This window comes from Carassius carassius, chromosome 29 (assembly GCF_963082965.1).
Source record: "Carassius carassius chromosome 29, fCarCar2.1, whole genome shotgun sequence".
NCBI lineage: Eukaryota > Metazoa > Chordata > Actinopteri > Cypriniformes > Cyprinidae > Carassius > Carassius carassius.
The window spans coordinates 20,577,591-20,594,140 of record NC_081783.1 but is presented as its reverse complement, the minus strand read 5'-3'; the positions used below and the strand labels follow the sequence as shown (position 1 = coordinate 20,594,140).

General features: G+C 36.0%; 1 protein-coding gene across 1 annotated transcript in view; it reads left to right on the top strand.

Annotated features, from left to right (window-relative positions):
• The first annotated feature begins 10,192 nt into the window (after positions 1-10,192).
• Positions 10,193-16,550, top strand: part of trpc3 (transient receptor potential cation channel, subfamily C, member 3) — a 47,443-nt gene continuing 41,085 nt past the window's right edge. The window contains exon 1 of the mRNA XM_059516247.1: positions 10,193-10,459. Coding sequence (XP_059372230.1) covers positions 10,293-10,459 — 167 coding nt within the window. The 5' untranslated portion in view covers positions 10,193-10,292. The remainder of the gene's footprint in view (positions 10,460-16,550) is intronic.

The window sequence follows — 16,550 nt, the reverse complement described above, 5'->3', positions numbered from 1 at the left end:
TGACTCGCTCTGAGACTTTCAACCGGGGTGGTTTTTGAACGTGGCTGCTTTTTAGTCTGAAAATCAAAGCTGTCTGGTAGAAGAGAAGCACTCTGAGACCTGTCTGATCTTCACAAACATGCACATGTCCACTTCAAAGCTGAAGGCAGGAAAAAGAGCACATGTCTGCATTGACATAGCAGAGAGATACAAATAAATGCAAGACTAAATCACTATTCATATAATTCTGCATGCAGTACATATTCATCACAATATCAATTTTATGGCATAAAATCAACTAATTGATAGCACAATAAGACTCATACATGACACACTGAATATATGAATATTAATAATGTATTTTGCATTTTGCAAACACTTCTTTTAAACTTATCCATACGTAAGCTTATGTTGCTACTACTTCATGTCAGGACCTACTAAAAAAAAACAACAACAAAAAACTCTTAATTAGGTGATTTAAAATAAGCTGATGATCCTGACGAGTATTCAGAAGGCACAAGAGGAATATAGTTTGAATGTAGCTTAATATATTTGAACGTTGTCATACTTCAGTATGCGAGAGAGAGACTCCGTCCCACTCATTGAAAGGATGCACCACAGGGCTGGAAGAGTTGATGTCCTATTGAAGAGATTCATGTAAAGCATTTACAAGAGCAAGTGAGGGCTTTTCTTTCTTTTAGAGTGGCAGAAAGGGAGGGAAAGAGAATGAGTGAGAAGCACTGAACATAGCGTCTATTTAAAAGACGACTGCCCTTGACCTGTTTCTGATATTCTTTTATTTGTCTGGTCTGAGAAAATTGCCCACTTTTCACTCTCCGAATCTCCAGTTGTCTATTTTTCGACTTGTTTCAAATTATGATAAGTTTGCGAGATACATTATGACATGCATAATTATGAGATGACATACATGACTTTTTGCCATAATTTAGCCTTTTTATCTCATAATAGACTTGTGTCATAATTTTGTTTTTTTTTTACCTCATGTTCATGACTTAGTATATCATAATTTTGACTTATGAAGTCATAATTACATCATATAAAGTCTTATTAGTATGAACATGTCAAAAAACATTTCAGGTAGATTTTTGTATCTCTTTTTTTACTCATTAAAAAGTTTTAAGTTAAAGGCACGTTCATACCAATAATAACTAATTGATAGCACTAAATCAGTATACTATACTATATTAATTGATAGCACTACACATGCTATAACACTGTACATGATGTACTTAATCTATAAATATTGATAGACTACTTTGCATATTGCAAATGCTTATTCATATATTCATACATCAGTTTATATTGTACTGCTAAGAAAATTTATTTTAATTGGTAAGAGATTTCTGATTAGCTAATATGAAGATGTTTTCATCCAATGGTTTTAAAGAAGTATTTTTGTCTTCATTAAAAAGGTTTACACTAAAAAATGAATATTTTTAAGAGTTTCATGTTGTTCATGTGACATAGTCAAAAGCAGTACTGACCTGGGATGCGTTTCCCAAAACCATAGTTGCTAACCTGCTATGGGCTTTTGGGAAACGCATCGATATTACTTTTTCTCGTTAACTCTCCTAATGATCAGACACTTTTATTTGCAGTATAAAATACCAGCCAGCTGTCAATATAGGGTGTATCTCATCAGTAACAGAAAACCACTTTTCATTGAAGAAACAAAGAGTAAATGTAATGAGTAATGAGTAAATTATGACAGAATGTTCATTTTTAGATTAATTTATCTTTTAACTAAATGAGGTGATGCATCTTTCTGGTAAATGTGCTGCTTTTAGAGTAATTGCCTGTGTTTGCTTAATCAGTATTGGGTTGCAGGTTTAAAGCCCACTTGAGCACTAAAACTTACAGCACAAAAACACTAATGAGGGAATCTTTCATCTCAGAAAGTTCAATAAAATTTGTTAAATGTGCAGTTTACACCTTCACATTCACAATTCCATTGAACAAAGCTTCCAGTTCATCTGTAAGTTCATTCATCAGAGGCGACTGAGCGGATTATAGTGCTGTGACATGAGTTTGTCCTGCTCTCCGTGTGAAAGCTCTTAATGACTGTGCCTGCCATAGGGACGTGTCCTTAATGAGCAAGTGTTTCTTAGGATATATTTACTCTCTCTCTTCCTCTACGAAATCCTCCCTTGCTCAGTGTAACTTTTTTTTTTTTAGTTTCCTGCGTCATACCAGCTAAGCTTATTAAAAATGAATTCTTGCAAGGGGATCAAGTTTATCACCCCATAGAGATGATCAATCAACCAATAAAGGCTTGAATCTTGAGGTTTTCTAAGGGTAAGCCAGTGCATAAGTTTTAAAGGGGTCATATAATGCCCATTTTCCACAAGTTGATATGATTCTTTAGGGTCTTAATGAAAAGTCTGTAACATAGTTTGTTTAAAATTCCTCAATGGTAGTGTAAAAAATAAAATTTTTACCCTGTAAAAAAACAGCTCTTTTCAAAACACGCTGGTTTGTGAAATTCTCCTTTAATGCTAACAAGCTCTGCTGACCCCGCCCCTTTCTTCTGATCTGCTTTCTGAGATACTGTTTATTTTAGCCACATTCATAGTGTAACGTGCTAATTAGCACATTATTAGGAAAAGTCGATTTGCAATGATTCATTTAAATACATTATACTAACTGCTTCTGTAGGTGATTCACGTGAACATAAACGCATTTAAGTAGATCAAGGGCGCATTCCCTTCAGATTTTCAGATGTCGGGGGTAAATGACTACTGCTAAGTTCATTATTACATCCAACAACAAAACACCTCAATCACTTAGGAGTAAAGCTTGTCTGCATCTCGGACTGATGACGGCTCATGCAGGGCGGGTCTGAGGTAAGACACAAGTCCAGTCTGTGCTGAAACTCTGCTGTCAATCAAACAATCATGGGAGGGGCCTCCGACAGTGTGACGTCACACGGACTTGACTCAAGAACGAGTCAATCTTTTGTTCGTTATCTGGCTTGGCTCGGTGTTCATCTTCAGTTCTCTCTTCACAGCAGTTCAGTCAGTGTACTGTTTGAGTAAATGAATTACTCTGGGATATTGGTTTGTTTGAACTCAGAGGGAGTGTCAGCCACATTAAAAAAAAGTTAACAGCTTAAGTCATTTGTGGATTAATGCGTATTGGAGACGCGAACCAATAAACGTTTCAGTTCGATTTGGTGAACTTGTTCAAGAAGATCCGGTTACATCGAATGATTCGTTTGTGAACCGGATATCACAAACTGCTTTGTTTTGAACTCTCTCTCACAACAGACACGGAAGAGAAGACAAAGATTGAAATTCACAGAGGTTGCAAAGATTGTGTAAAGGGTTAGTTCACCGAAAAATTAAAATTAGCCATTGTTTTACTCACCCTAAAGGCATCCTATGTGTATATAACTTTCTTCTTTCAGACGAATCCAATTAGAGTTATATTCAAAATGATCCTTTCTCTTCCAAGCTTTAGAACGGGAGTAGGCAGGTGTTTTCATTTTTTTCAACAGCAAAAGACGTCAAATAAAGTGCACGCATCCATAATAAAACGTGCCTCACACAGCTCCTGGAGGTGAATAAAGGCCTTTGTTTACAGCGGCAACGGATGCAGTTTCCTTATTAGCAAAGGAAAACCAATCTCCTCTTGGCTTGTATCAAAATTCTCCTAAATTTTTCTTTACAAATCCTCATTTTGTGCTTCAAATTCATGACAAGCTTTTTATTTTGATCTCTGCTCCCTGGTTGAGTGTTTGCCCAGAAAAAACACATTGATATGCTACAGGAGGCCCTTATTCACCTCCAGGAGCTATGTGGCATGTTTTATGGAGGCACGTGATTTATTTGACGTCTTTTTTTGGATGGGGAACCGAATGCTGTTGGAAGGTTGTCTTCCCCTGGAGCAGTCTCGGAATGAAACACTGAAAAATGCATTTGAACGGGTCTCCATTGACAGGCAGCCTCTCCAATCAACACAGCACCCTTCTTATCCCTATTTTGCTATTTTAATAGATAGGTTGTATCGAGTGATCCAAGGCACTCAAAACAAAACAAGATACAACTCAGTTGTTTGTACCTAAAAGCCATTGGGAAATGCTTTTCCAGGCAGCTCATTGTAATCCCATGGCAAGCCATTTGGGACAGGCAGCAATGTTAAACCGTGTAATGACACAATTCTTTTGGCCAGGCATTCACAAGAATGTGCGCAGGTGGTGTGCGGCATGTCATGAATGTCAGTTAGTGAATCCCCCGACCTCCCCAAAAGCGCTGTTGTGCCCTCTTCGTCTCATGCAGGTTCCCTCCTAGAAAACTGGTATATACAGGGGCATCGCATTGCATTAGTTCTAGTGGATTATGCAACACGATAACCCGGAGGCAGTTTTTTTAGTTCAATAATTTTTTTTCTATTTAAGGGTATTTTACTAAATATTAACATTGATGATAAGCAAAATATTTGGTCAGTCCACTTTAGCGAATTCTCTCATCAGAAACAACAAAATGCAAATCTACATGCAATGTAAATAAGAGATTTATTCATCATACACTGTAGACAACATCACTGATTATAACTTACAGTTTGTGAGTTACAGTAATTTACAGTTTGCTTACACTCATGCTAGACTGAATTCAGTGATAATCTTTGATAATGTAAAAGCTCTTTGATCGCTGTATAATTTGTTCGATGTTTGAATAATTGTGGACAATAATTGTGGACAATAATTGTGGACATGCAGTGTTATAATGCATGTAATGCAACTTAAAATGCATTTTTTATTAAACATGATCAGGTTAAATACAAATTCAGTCTTAAAAAATATTTTGTCATAATATGTTACTTGCCTACAACGTTATGATGTGCGTAGTTAATAAATTACATTAGGCTACAGTGGTTTGAGCACGTTTGACCAGAGACTTGAGTTAGAGTTTTAACAAGTCAGAATGTAAAATTACTGTAATATGAAAATCTATTAAGCCTCATTCTTAAAGAAAAAAAAAGGAATTTGTACTTCTGCTCGTAAATCATTCATAAATCTGTAAATTGCACTGAATTAAATGTGACAATTAAATGTAAATGATAGCTCACATAAGAATGATTGTGATTGCTCAATACTTATTTGTGACCTAATATAACCATATCCTTTTGGCAAACAGCAAAGCATGTGCTTTAGTTTACCTATGTATACTGCTAATGTACAACAAAAGTCTACTTAATCTAATTTAATGTGACTTGCGAAATGAAAGCAATTCCTATTGTGTTTCCTCAGGCAGATATGATCTAATAGTGTTTATCTCTGCAGAATGTGATGACGCACTGTCTCTTCACTTGCTCTTGCAATACAATGTCTTCCACAATACTAAAACTATATTCACACTTACATTACAGTTGTTCTACGATACATTACAGTTGCTCTATGGTGTCTGCAGAGGCATTAAACACACATTAAATCTATAACATTAAACCTAGATTTATCAGATGCTAGATAACAGATATAAAACAAAGTCTGTATGCAGATGCAGCACTGCATGTCAAATATATGAACTCAGAATCAATGTTAGAATCATTATTCAATAGCGTTTAATGTGCTCTGTCTCCATTCTACACCAGGAATCAATACATGTGATTACTTTTACAACTTCACATGATAAGGCACCTACTCACCCATTTATTTCACTTGTACCAAACAATTTCTTTTTTTTTTTTTGATGCATTTCTGCTTAAACGTTGGTCATTTACTCGCCCTTATGTTGTTCCAAATCGGTATGAATTTCTCTCCTCTGTTGAAGACAAAAGAAGATATTTTGAAGAATGTTGGTAACCAAACAGTTGTCATGCAGTAGCCACTTGTTTCCATATGGAAACCAAAACAATTAATGTCCATGGCTAACAGCAACTAATATTAATCAATATGGCTGTTTATGATACTTGCTAGTCACTCTGTAGATTTGTAAATCATTTGCTTTGTGAACATTTGAAGATGACTGACAGAAGTACAAGTTCAGTACTTCAGAGTAGGTGGGTGATGGGAAATTGAAACACTGATATTTTTGACGAAGTAATTAGTGTGATTTCAGTTGTTTTTATTGAAAGTTTTTCTTCAAATGAAATTTAATTAAGCATTTAATTATTTTTTTTATTACTGTTAACTAAATGTGGATATTAGATATATATTGGCAGATAATTATTAACTTCACTGCCAAGGTTGAGTCCCAGAATATGTAATTTTTTTCCTTAAGGAACCATAATTTAACTACAGGGACATCTCTCTGATTCTTCAGGTTTACACAAGAATATTTCCCTGCACCAAAGTCACAGGGCAGGAATCCCACACATCTGACCCTGGCAGGAGGACTATATACACAACTGAAAGCATCAATCTGTCCCACTGGATACATGGCCTAACATTTGTCTTGCACTGCCTTTGCTGAAGGTTAGATCTGCTTTTATTGATTTGTTGACTGCAGTAAAAAGAGTAGGGGAAGATTATCGGTGAATAACTGCTTTCGATCGATTCATTCCTCAAAAAAGCTTACCGCATGACTTCATAAAAGAAGACTTTATTAAAAGTCAATTTTATGGGACTTTAGTGATGTTTATTTTGCAATTTCGGAGCCATTCACATTCATTATATAGAAAACACTGGCCAGGATATCCTTATATTCTCCTGATTAGGAATAGCATAAGTTTAAAAAAGGAAATATGAGCGTTAAAATTAGGTGTCTGAACCAATCACTGTCTGTTTGATGTCAAATGCTCAGCTGAATTAGTGATTGCGGACCCAATTTGACAAGGTTTTTGAATGGAACCAACCTATAATTAGAAGTGAATTAAACTGCATAAGAAAGAGACATTATCACAATTCATTATGATGGTTAATAATGAAATTCTGAAATTCATTAAAATATTTTTAGATAGATTATAGTGAGATGGTGCTTAAACCCATATTTGTGGGTTTAGATAAGCATTCTTCCAAGATATTGTCCATGCATCCTTAACATAACTTTACTATGGACAGTCTATGTCTGCACTGCAGTCAAAAGAAATGACAAATATAATAAAAATAGGTTATATATAGTGTCAGACTTTTAAATGAAATTTAATGGCTGTATTATATTTGATAAATATCATTACTCCAGTCTTCAGTGTCACATGATCCTTCAGAAATCATTCTAATATGCTGATTTGCTGCTCAAGAAACATTTCCTGTTTTTATCAATGTAGAAAACACAATTTCGAATTTTTCAAAGTAGTTTGTGTTTGTAAATTCCCTTTTAAACAAATAAAATGCATCATTGGCCCAAAAATAATACATGACTGTAAATTTGCAGAAACGTGTGTAAATGATCTGTGATATGTAAATCATCCTTTCTGGTTCCACAGAACAGGAAGGTGATTAGAATCTGTGACAGCATGAAATATTAATGAACAGAAAATGTATGTGACAGCTGCCATTTATTGTTGATATAGCATTACACACTACACACTACAATTAAGTTTACTTCTAGAGAAGCTGAGCTCTGCATTGGCCCATGAAGCGCATTGATAATTTCCCCAAATCACTTGACAAAAGAGTGACAGGGCAGGTTAGTCCATCTTGACAGATGCCCCTCATTCACCCGCTTCACTCTGCCCCAGGAGCCTCTGATCTGGATAATCCCGTGCTGTTCAGGTGGAATAATTAAATAATTTATCTATGGGCTGGAAATGGCAAAGACCACATGCAGAGATTTCAGAAACACCTCAGGTAGATTGAGCTCCTGACAGAGAGAAAACAGAAAACAGCGCTACTGTTCACAAACACACACAAGCATACAAATACCAATGAATTATATAAGGTTAATTGTCACTCACCATCACAGTTTGATAAATCTCTTGATTTATTTTTGTCTCTTGGAAAGTCACAAAAATGCTATTGTGGATGTTTCTTTTGGTATTGGGAGAAAGTATATATAAATATATAGCCTGTTTGTAGTTGTTTTCCATTCACCACCGTAGACATTTACTCAACTATGACAATTTTCCACTTCTGAGAACCCTAAAAATGTGAAAAAGATCCTGGAGACATTGGAAATTTGGCCACTGAGTGAGCTTCCATTTAATCTCTAAGGAAAATAGTGTGAATTTAATGTATGAGAGATTCCTTATGACAAAAAAAAAATTGGTCTTTTACTTGTTTCCACTTGAACCTTCCTTTGAGGCTTTTGAAACATTAAAAGCTCTCAAAATAATCATTTGTTCTGGTCTTGTTAAATCTCCATGTCACTTGTGGTCCTTTTGTTTTTCACTCAACATTGACACCTGAAGGTCTGTCAACGAGGCCACACACTGCGCTTCATATTGACTGAACATCTATTCAATTCTGCTTAAGTGCATCTGTGTCTTCTACTCAATACAAGAGGCTGATAATACAGCAGGACATTAAATGTTCTTCTGTTCTTAGAAGAAAACATATGGAGTATTCTTTGATCATGAGAATCAGGCCCCATTCTCTGGTTGTCATGATGGAGAACCAAGAGCTCTTCATTACTGTAAATTCACACTCCACCTCCGAGTCACAAGCAACACATTTCCTGTGTTCGCAAGTGACCTTCTGTAGGTTCTGCTCTGGTTTCATTGAGATAAATGTGAAAAGGCCAGTAAATGTGACATGACATTTGAAAGCAGATCATCTTGTGATAAACATTGTACTCATGTAAGTCTGCAGAGGATATGCTTAGTGAAATTTTCAGCCTGATTCTAATATGTTTTTATTTTGAACGTATCTTTGGATAGTGACTAAATTAGGTCAGTCTTTTCCCAAAGGATTGTTGTATGCCAGTGACAGATGCTGAGCTTTATCCAAATTTAGTCAACTGTTCAGCATAATTATGATTATCTGTAATTCCCAAACCTGCAGTAATTTAGTTTGGAGAGCACTTCTGATGACTGTACACACAGAATAGCACCTAACGGTTTCCCATTTGGTATTCTTTTCAAAGTGAGAAAGCAAACCACCTCATTTAATTGTGAAATCACTAAAACAATTATTGATTGGCTTGATCTTTGCCCTTTTGTTAATCAAATTCATATGAAGAGGCTTGTCAAAGTACACAGCCAAACAACCTTTTCATCTGTAATTGTCTGTCCACGCTGCTATTTATCAAGATGTCCACAGGCTTTCTCTTGTGTAATCAGTTTCCTTGTGTGTTGACCCATTAGCTCAAAAAATGTCTGAGGACATACAGAATCTTAGTCTTGATAACTGATATACCTAAACATCAGACTGGATTATCAAAGTATTCGTTTTACTAAAACATTTGCAATAAAACAATACTCTATCACTTATGTGTGTTTCTCTCTATATTTTTTATCACTGAGATTTTCCGCCATGATAACAGTTCGAAACAAGTTGAGAGGGCATTAAAGTATGCAAGATGTGAATTTAAATTGTATTTATTTACAGAGGTATATGATGTCACACTTGTCTGAAAACACTGCAGGCAGCGGCACAGTGCAAATCCATGAATTATTGTTCTGAAGAGAAGAAAACTTAAACGGATTCCCCCTGCTCAGGGAATATAGGAATCATATCAGAACACAGTTCATGCACGTAGCTCTCTTCTAATGAGCTGGTTATCAGAATCAGATGTGTTAACTAAAAGAGATAATATGCAGAGCAGGGGGCCGCGAGGACTGGGATTGGGAACCGCTGCAATAGCAGATCTATACAGGTGGAGCTGGGGAAGGTGGAGGGTTTATGAAGTGCACTGCAACTTCTACAGCAAACACTAACCAAGTCTTTCAATGTTGGGCAGCAAGCTCATTAGCTGCTAATGCAAAAGAAACCAATCAGCTGCACCATGTGAAAAATGATGTCAGTATGTCTAGAGTTTCATGAAACCATATTATGTGTATGTGTGTATATATATAATTATATTATGATATAAAAGATTTAAAATGTATGCAAAATATATGTATATATTTTTACTGAAATAATTTAGAATTATTTCATATAACGTATAGCATTGTGGTATTTTAATAGTGTTTTCTCAAAACACTTTACATTTTGTCCGATTTTTCTAAACTCTTTGAAAATTTTATAAATTTATTTTATCAGACATACCCTGTGGCCTCTGCTTGTCTTGTTAATAATGAGGGCTTCTGGATGTGGGCAGGGCTGCTGGGCTCTCCTCTCAGTCTCCTGCTGTTCTCATCTCTCACGCCACACACACACACACACACACGCCGATCCTGATGCTGGAGACAGAGCATCACCTGCAGTGAGTGAGCAGCGCTGGAGTCCCGGAGCAGCTCTCACTGCCGCTGTCTGGATGTCCATGAAAGGCAGAGGATCCAAATACCAGAAAAGAGTGTCGTTTTCTGAGGATGAAGATGAGCAGTGCTGGAAAGAGGAGAACGGCGGTGTGGACGCACATTACCTGAAATCCGGTCAGGGAAAGACGGTCAGGGATTCATCGGGATATAACCGGTACAACATGTGAGTGTTCATACAACTCTACAAACTCACACTAATGTCTTGGATTTCAGTGATTAAAGAAGTGAAATGAAACATAACGCGCAAGGACAGAAAACATCATTGCAATTATGTGAAAAGTGTAATAACATTTATGTATATTTCTTTGAGCTTAAAATAGCCTATATGTTTTAATAGGCATCACTTTTTTATTTTTATTATTATTATTGTTGTTAAATTAGCCTACATCAAATATGTTGTTCCAGTTGAAAAAGTCCTGTTGAACCTCTTCTGCAAACATCTGTCATTAATAACTTGATGCAAAAAATGGCACTGAAATGCTAAACAACATAAAATACAGTTTCTTTTTATTTTCTAATAAAAGCTGTGAGAAATGAACCCTAAAGCGACACCTAGTGGAAGATAATTTCTCCACTGAAGATTAATGTATGAGAGTGGGTTTACTGTATTTGTCTCCATACGTGAGCTAATGATTGTCAGAGAAAGTCTTTCTCACAAGATATATTTTAAACATAATGTAAACAAAAAGTAATATAAGCATCAACCATCACCCGCGTCTTTATTGTGTACAAATTATTAGCAATTTATTTATTTATTTTAAAATATGTAATTCCTGCCTGAAATGAAGAAGTATGACAAGCATGACATATAGCTGATTAGTAGCAAACACTATACACATTTTGATTTTGAACTTACATGACCAGGAAGGAATTTATTTTACCATCTCCAAATGATGTGTCCACTGTTGATCATTAAAATAACAACATAAATGACAATTATTTTGTAAAAATAAATAAAAAAATTAATAAATAAGTACTTGATATGTATATATAGATATGTACTTTTCAGGATCTACATAATTAATTCGGAACTGGAAATGCTCTTTCAACACATCACTAAGTCAAAATGTCCATTTGTGTGACTGATGCATGTCATTAGTGTCGGATGTGCTGTGTACATGCTGTCCTGACTCTGAAATATCCAAAGACAGCATGTTCTTTCTGAATAAATAGAGCTGTGTCCTGCATAATGACGGATAGTCTTCCTCTATCTTGATTATGCACGTCTATATGAAGCATTGCTGTGCATTGATGAACATGTGCACGCCACAGGCACATTTTAACATTCTAAGCATTTTAAACTCTCACTTTTGTCCCTGATTAACAAGGAGCTGCATAATTTATGCCAATCGATCCATTTTTCACAATAATGGAGAGGGTGTTTTAATGAGAGGAATAGAAATAGCTTCAGTCCACATTTTCTGCTTCAGCGTCCATATTTTCTCTGAATGTGTTTTGACTTAAGGATTTTCTGATTCCTTTGGTCAAATGTATTTTTTACCACGGCTAACCTTTTACACCAGTTAGTGGACGACTAACCTTTTACAACAAGTTAGTGGAAGTTACAGAAAACCGTTTACATCATTTTAAATATGAATATATATAGCCTATATATATATTTGTTATTATTATTATTATTATTTATTTTATTTTTTTACAAAACCACATTGATTTCGACATTGACATACCACATTGACTTTATTCACCCACTGGAGCCGTGTGAGGCACATTTTATTATAGATATATGGGATTTTATTTGACTAGCACCCGCCCATTCCATTATAAAGCTTGGAAGAATTTAAGAATGTAACTCTGATTGGATTCATCTGAAAGATGAAAGTCATATACACCTAAGATGCCTTGAGGATGAGTAAAACATGGTCTAATGTTCATTTGGGTGAACTAAGACTTTAAGACATGCTTTTTTGGGTCATTAAATAATGGTGCAATTTATACCATTAATTTGACTAGCGCAAATGTTAGTAAATCGCATTGTATTAGTACTCTCCTCCCATAAATTTTGCATCTGAAAGGGAAAGTCCTACATATGTATATTCAATAAGGTGAGTTGCAATGCCTTTTCACTGCTAATTCTTCACTGCATGTCTTTAGACAGTAGTCTTTTAATGCCAAAAGACGGTTTGTGCTGGCACAAGCTGTTATTAAATCTTGCCCTTATTCTTTAAACGGTGTTCCACATGATACGTCCACTGTTAACATTAAAATAACAAAATAAATGATAATTATTTATCATAATATTCATGGAATACAGGTGAAATATATAAGTTCAATTCAGGATAAAAGCATCTGACAAATCAATAAAATGTAATGTAAATCTTACAAATCCTGTAAAATCTCATAAAAGCTCAATATAAGGGAGTTTGACATGTTTGGTCACTACATATGCAATAGGAAATTTAAACTTATTAATACCTTCAAGATTCAAGTCATGTTCTGTGTTTTGCTAGTTGAGGGGTTTTAGCGGAGGCCAAGCTCTTTGCATTTATTAAACTGGCATGGTGGAAGTGTCTGCATGGAGAGTTTCGAGTTGAATGCTTCCCCTCCTTTCTGGACTCTGGTGACGTGGGCATCTGAAGCTCCAGGGACCTGGGCTGTGTGAAATTAATTTCCCTGCTCAAGTAAATCCTGCAGTAAGAGACCGGGTCCATCTTGCTTCAGACTATAAATTCAGCATTTAAATTAAACAAACTTATTCTGTGTTCATTTACTCCCTAATGTATCACCAGGTAATGCATGTAGTAAATTTGTGCTGAAGTCCTTTGATGTCTTCAATGAGTTTGTTTTTATAAGAGTAAAGAATAATACAATTTAATTTGCCTGCGGTTTTTCATTTATGATTTTATTTTCATGTTTTTATGACTTTTGCTGATACTGTGTTTTTCATGAAGGATTATATTGTATTAAAGCAGATAAGCTTGGGTGGCAGTCAAATGTTTGTTTAATATAATACAGCATGAATATGGCTCAGTAAACATGTTAACATTTTCCAGCCATGCTTTGCTCTGAAGTATTTGACCAGTAACTGCTCTCTGTGAGCGCAGTCTCTATAAAATTATTAGAATAAGTTTTGCAATTAGGACAAAATTCCAGTGCCACATTCTCAACCAATCGCAAAGATCCGCCCTCCTTAGTTACTGTTGCCATTCCCGACAAACAATGCGACTCTGACATCCGAGATTGTCTTACTATAAGGAGATGAGAGGGTATGTATTTCTTACTATTGGAGAAAGCACAATGGCTAACTTGTATAACGTGTCCCTTAATAACCAATCACAGAGTTGTGCGACACTTAGTTGTCGTTTATGGATACCATAGGAGTATTAAGTGTAAAGATTAGCAGATAGCTTGTCAATTCATTAAATGATAAGCCATTTCCTCTAAAAAAAAAAAGCTATTTATTCAGTGTGGTGTCTCTCCTCCATTGACATCCATTAAAAAAACGGCCTCTGGTCTCCTTTCCCGCGTACTACCAGACCAGAAGTGTTAGCTTTAGCCGTTAAGCTTTTTCGGCTAATGTTTGCAGGCTTGCCTTCTAGTGGCTTTGCTAACACTACACTTCATGTTCTCACGCAGTGAAAAGTACATAGCAGAACAAAGAGGAATCTGACAACACACCAACAGAGAAGACCGAACAGGTTACTTCTGGTATGAAACAAGGTCTCAGGACTTTCAGATTTTAAATTGTCATTTTTAAAGAAATTCAAACAATTGATACCATTTTGTGACTCTTTAATGTGTCGTGACAGTTCACTATTGCCTCAGTTCAAACATGTGAACCGATCATCTTTTCATATTTATCAAGCACGAAATGAATATGAATAAACATCAGAAAGTTTTTTTTATTTCAACCGTGGAACACACCATTTTTGAAAGTTTAAAGGGGTCCTATCATGCGATTTTGTTTAGGGGTTGTACTAGAACAGGGGTGGCCACAGCCCTGTAGAGTTCAGCTCTAACCCTAATTAAAACTTACCTGCTTGTAGCTTCCTGCTAACCATTCCGACCTTGATTAGCTTGTTCAGGTGTGTTCGATTAGGGTTGAAGCAAAACTCTGCAGGGTTTTATTGTTCTTAAATTATAACATTATAACATGAATTGCAGTGAAACTATAATACATTTGAATTTATTTATACCATAGTCTAATGTTTCCAAGTAGGTATAACTACAAATCTCCAAAATGGGGCGTGAACTCCGAAAGTGGGCAGAACCTGCAAAATGGGGCGGGGTCTCTTCATGCAAAGACTTTCACCATCGGCTCTGGCTTCAGCCAATTGTTACCGACTTACATTTCAAAGTAAAACTTTATAAATTAAAAATTGTTTCTAATTGATATAAAATACAATATGCTATATAAATAAATATTCTCTGTAAGAGCAGAGCCCAAAGCTCGTGGCTAGTGTTGTTCGGACCAGAGTTTTAATCAACCACGAGCTCTTCCGCAAGCCATCTCTGCGCAGTGCAGGGGGAAATATTTTACTCTATTGCTTTGTTTTAGCCAACGAGGGTGTACCGAGGCTCGAAAGGTGGAAATCAACAATGTGATTGACACAACTAATAAAATCTTTCGAATCAGCTGTGGATTGGGAGAAAAAAATTGTGCATGTGTGTCATGTGCCTTTTTGTCAATGGGAAGAAGCCATGCCCCATTTTGGGTCTCCCACTCCATTCTTGAGTTCCCTCCCACACCTCCAGTGTTTCCCACAGACTTACACTCTATTTGCAGCGATAGAGATTGAGGTTTCTCCGGTAACGGCTGTACACAATGCAGTGCTCTGCTCACAAACTCTTCTTTATCAGAAAAAACATACAAAATTTATTCAACAAAGTCAAAGCCTTTTGGAAAATCTATTTGTGGTGGTCAGTTTTGATATTGTGGCAGGCGCCACAAATAAATCAATGTATGAGAAACTCTGTAGTCTTATAATTGAAGTGTAAATTCTGCAGATTTCATCATTGTCCAGCATTGTACTGTCGGCAATTTATAAAAACATTTAATGTAACATACATAATTATAAATGTGCATGTGTAATAACTTGCGAAAACTTGACACAACAGAAGCACTTCTTCTTCTTCATCGTCATCTTGTCTGATGCACTCATAAAAGCATTCTAAACACGACCTTGTCCCTCCTCACCCCCCAATTATTCGAATTTCCTTAGACAGGAATTGTTTTAATGATATTCAAATGGGCCACTTTGTGACATCACAAAACCTGGAAAACAATGCCGTAGTCCAAACGAGCCATTCGTTGTAGTTCTTTCGTTTTAAAAGGGACTGTTGCAAATTAGCTCAAAAGGGAAATATATATAAATAATTATAAAATTATTTATATGAGTGCCAGTTGTAACTGTAGCAGTATTAAATTGCCATCAACTAATCTGTTCTTCCAGCTAACATTTAATGTAATTTCATATAAACTCTAAGAAAGGATATTTTTATGACCACAGAAAACAACCTTCTTACAGTAGCCTAATAATGCATTAGAGCATGTAGCAAGTAACAAAATCATAAAGGGGCATTCATTTGCAAGATGCGCCTGATTGAGAACGCACTTAGGAGGACAGGTTCAGGAGAGTTCGAACTGTTTGGACATTGCATGAATCAGAGGTAAAAAACTATATGAAAACTGTTCCGTTTCTTAAACAGGCCGATCGTTTTGTGTCTTGACACATCAATGTGTTGTCATGAGCCACAGGGTTTAATTTGGTTTTGTTTGTGTATGTTTTTTTTATTCTTATTATTGTAGGTTTTAGCTGTGATTCCCATTCACATCAATTATAAGACTGACAGACTGTAATGGTTTGTGTTAAAAATCTCTGTGTTCTACTGAAAAAACAAAGTCACCTACATCTTGGATGCCCTGGGGGTAAGAAGATAAACATAAAATGTTCATTTTTGGGTGGACTATCCCTTTAATGAGTGGGAAGTTGACATAAAGTGACCCAAGGTTAGCTGCATTGAAAACAGATGAGAGCACCTCACTTGTGCAGCTCCTGATAGGGGTGAAGTTCATGGGACTTTGAGACTTTGAGAAAGTTTTTCGGTTAAACATGGATCTCTATGGAGAACGGCCATAGATGGGCAAGATGGCGTATAGCAGCGGCGGCACATAATATCCACGTTCTGATTGGTCAGATCGCCTGTCAATCAAGCTCTTTACAAACCAATTCCCCAAAATGTTTTGATGTTTTTTTTATACTAATTTATATTGTAGAGCATGTAGATAGGAATAT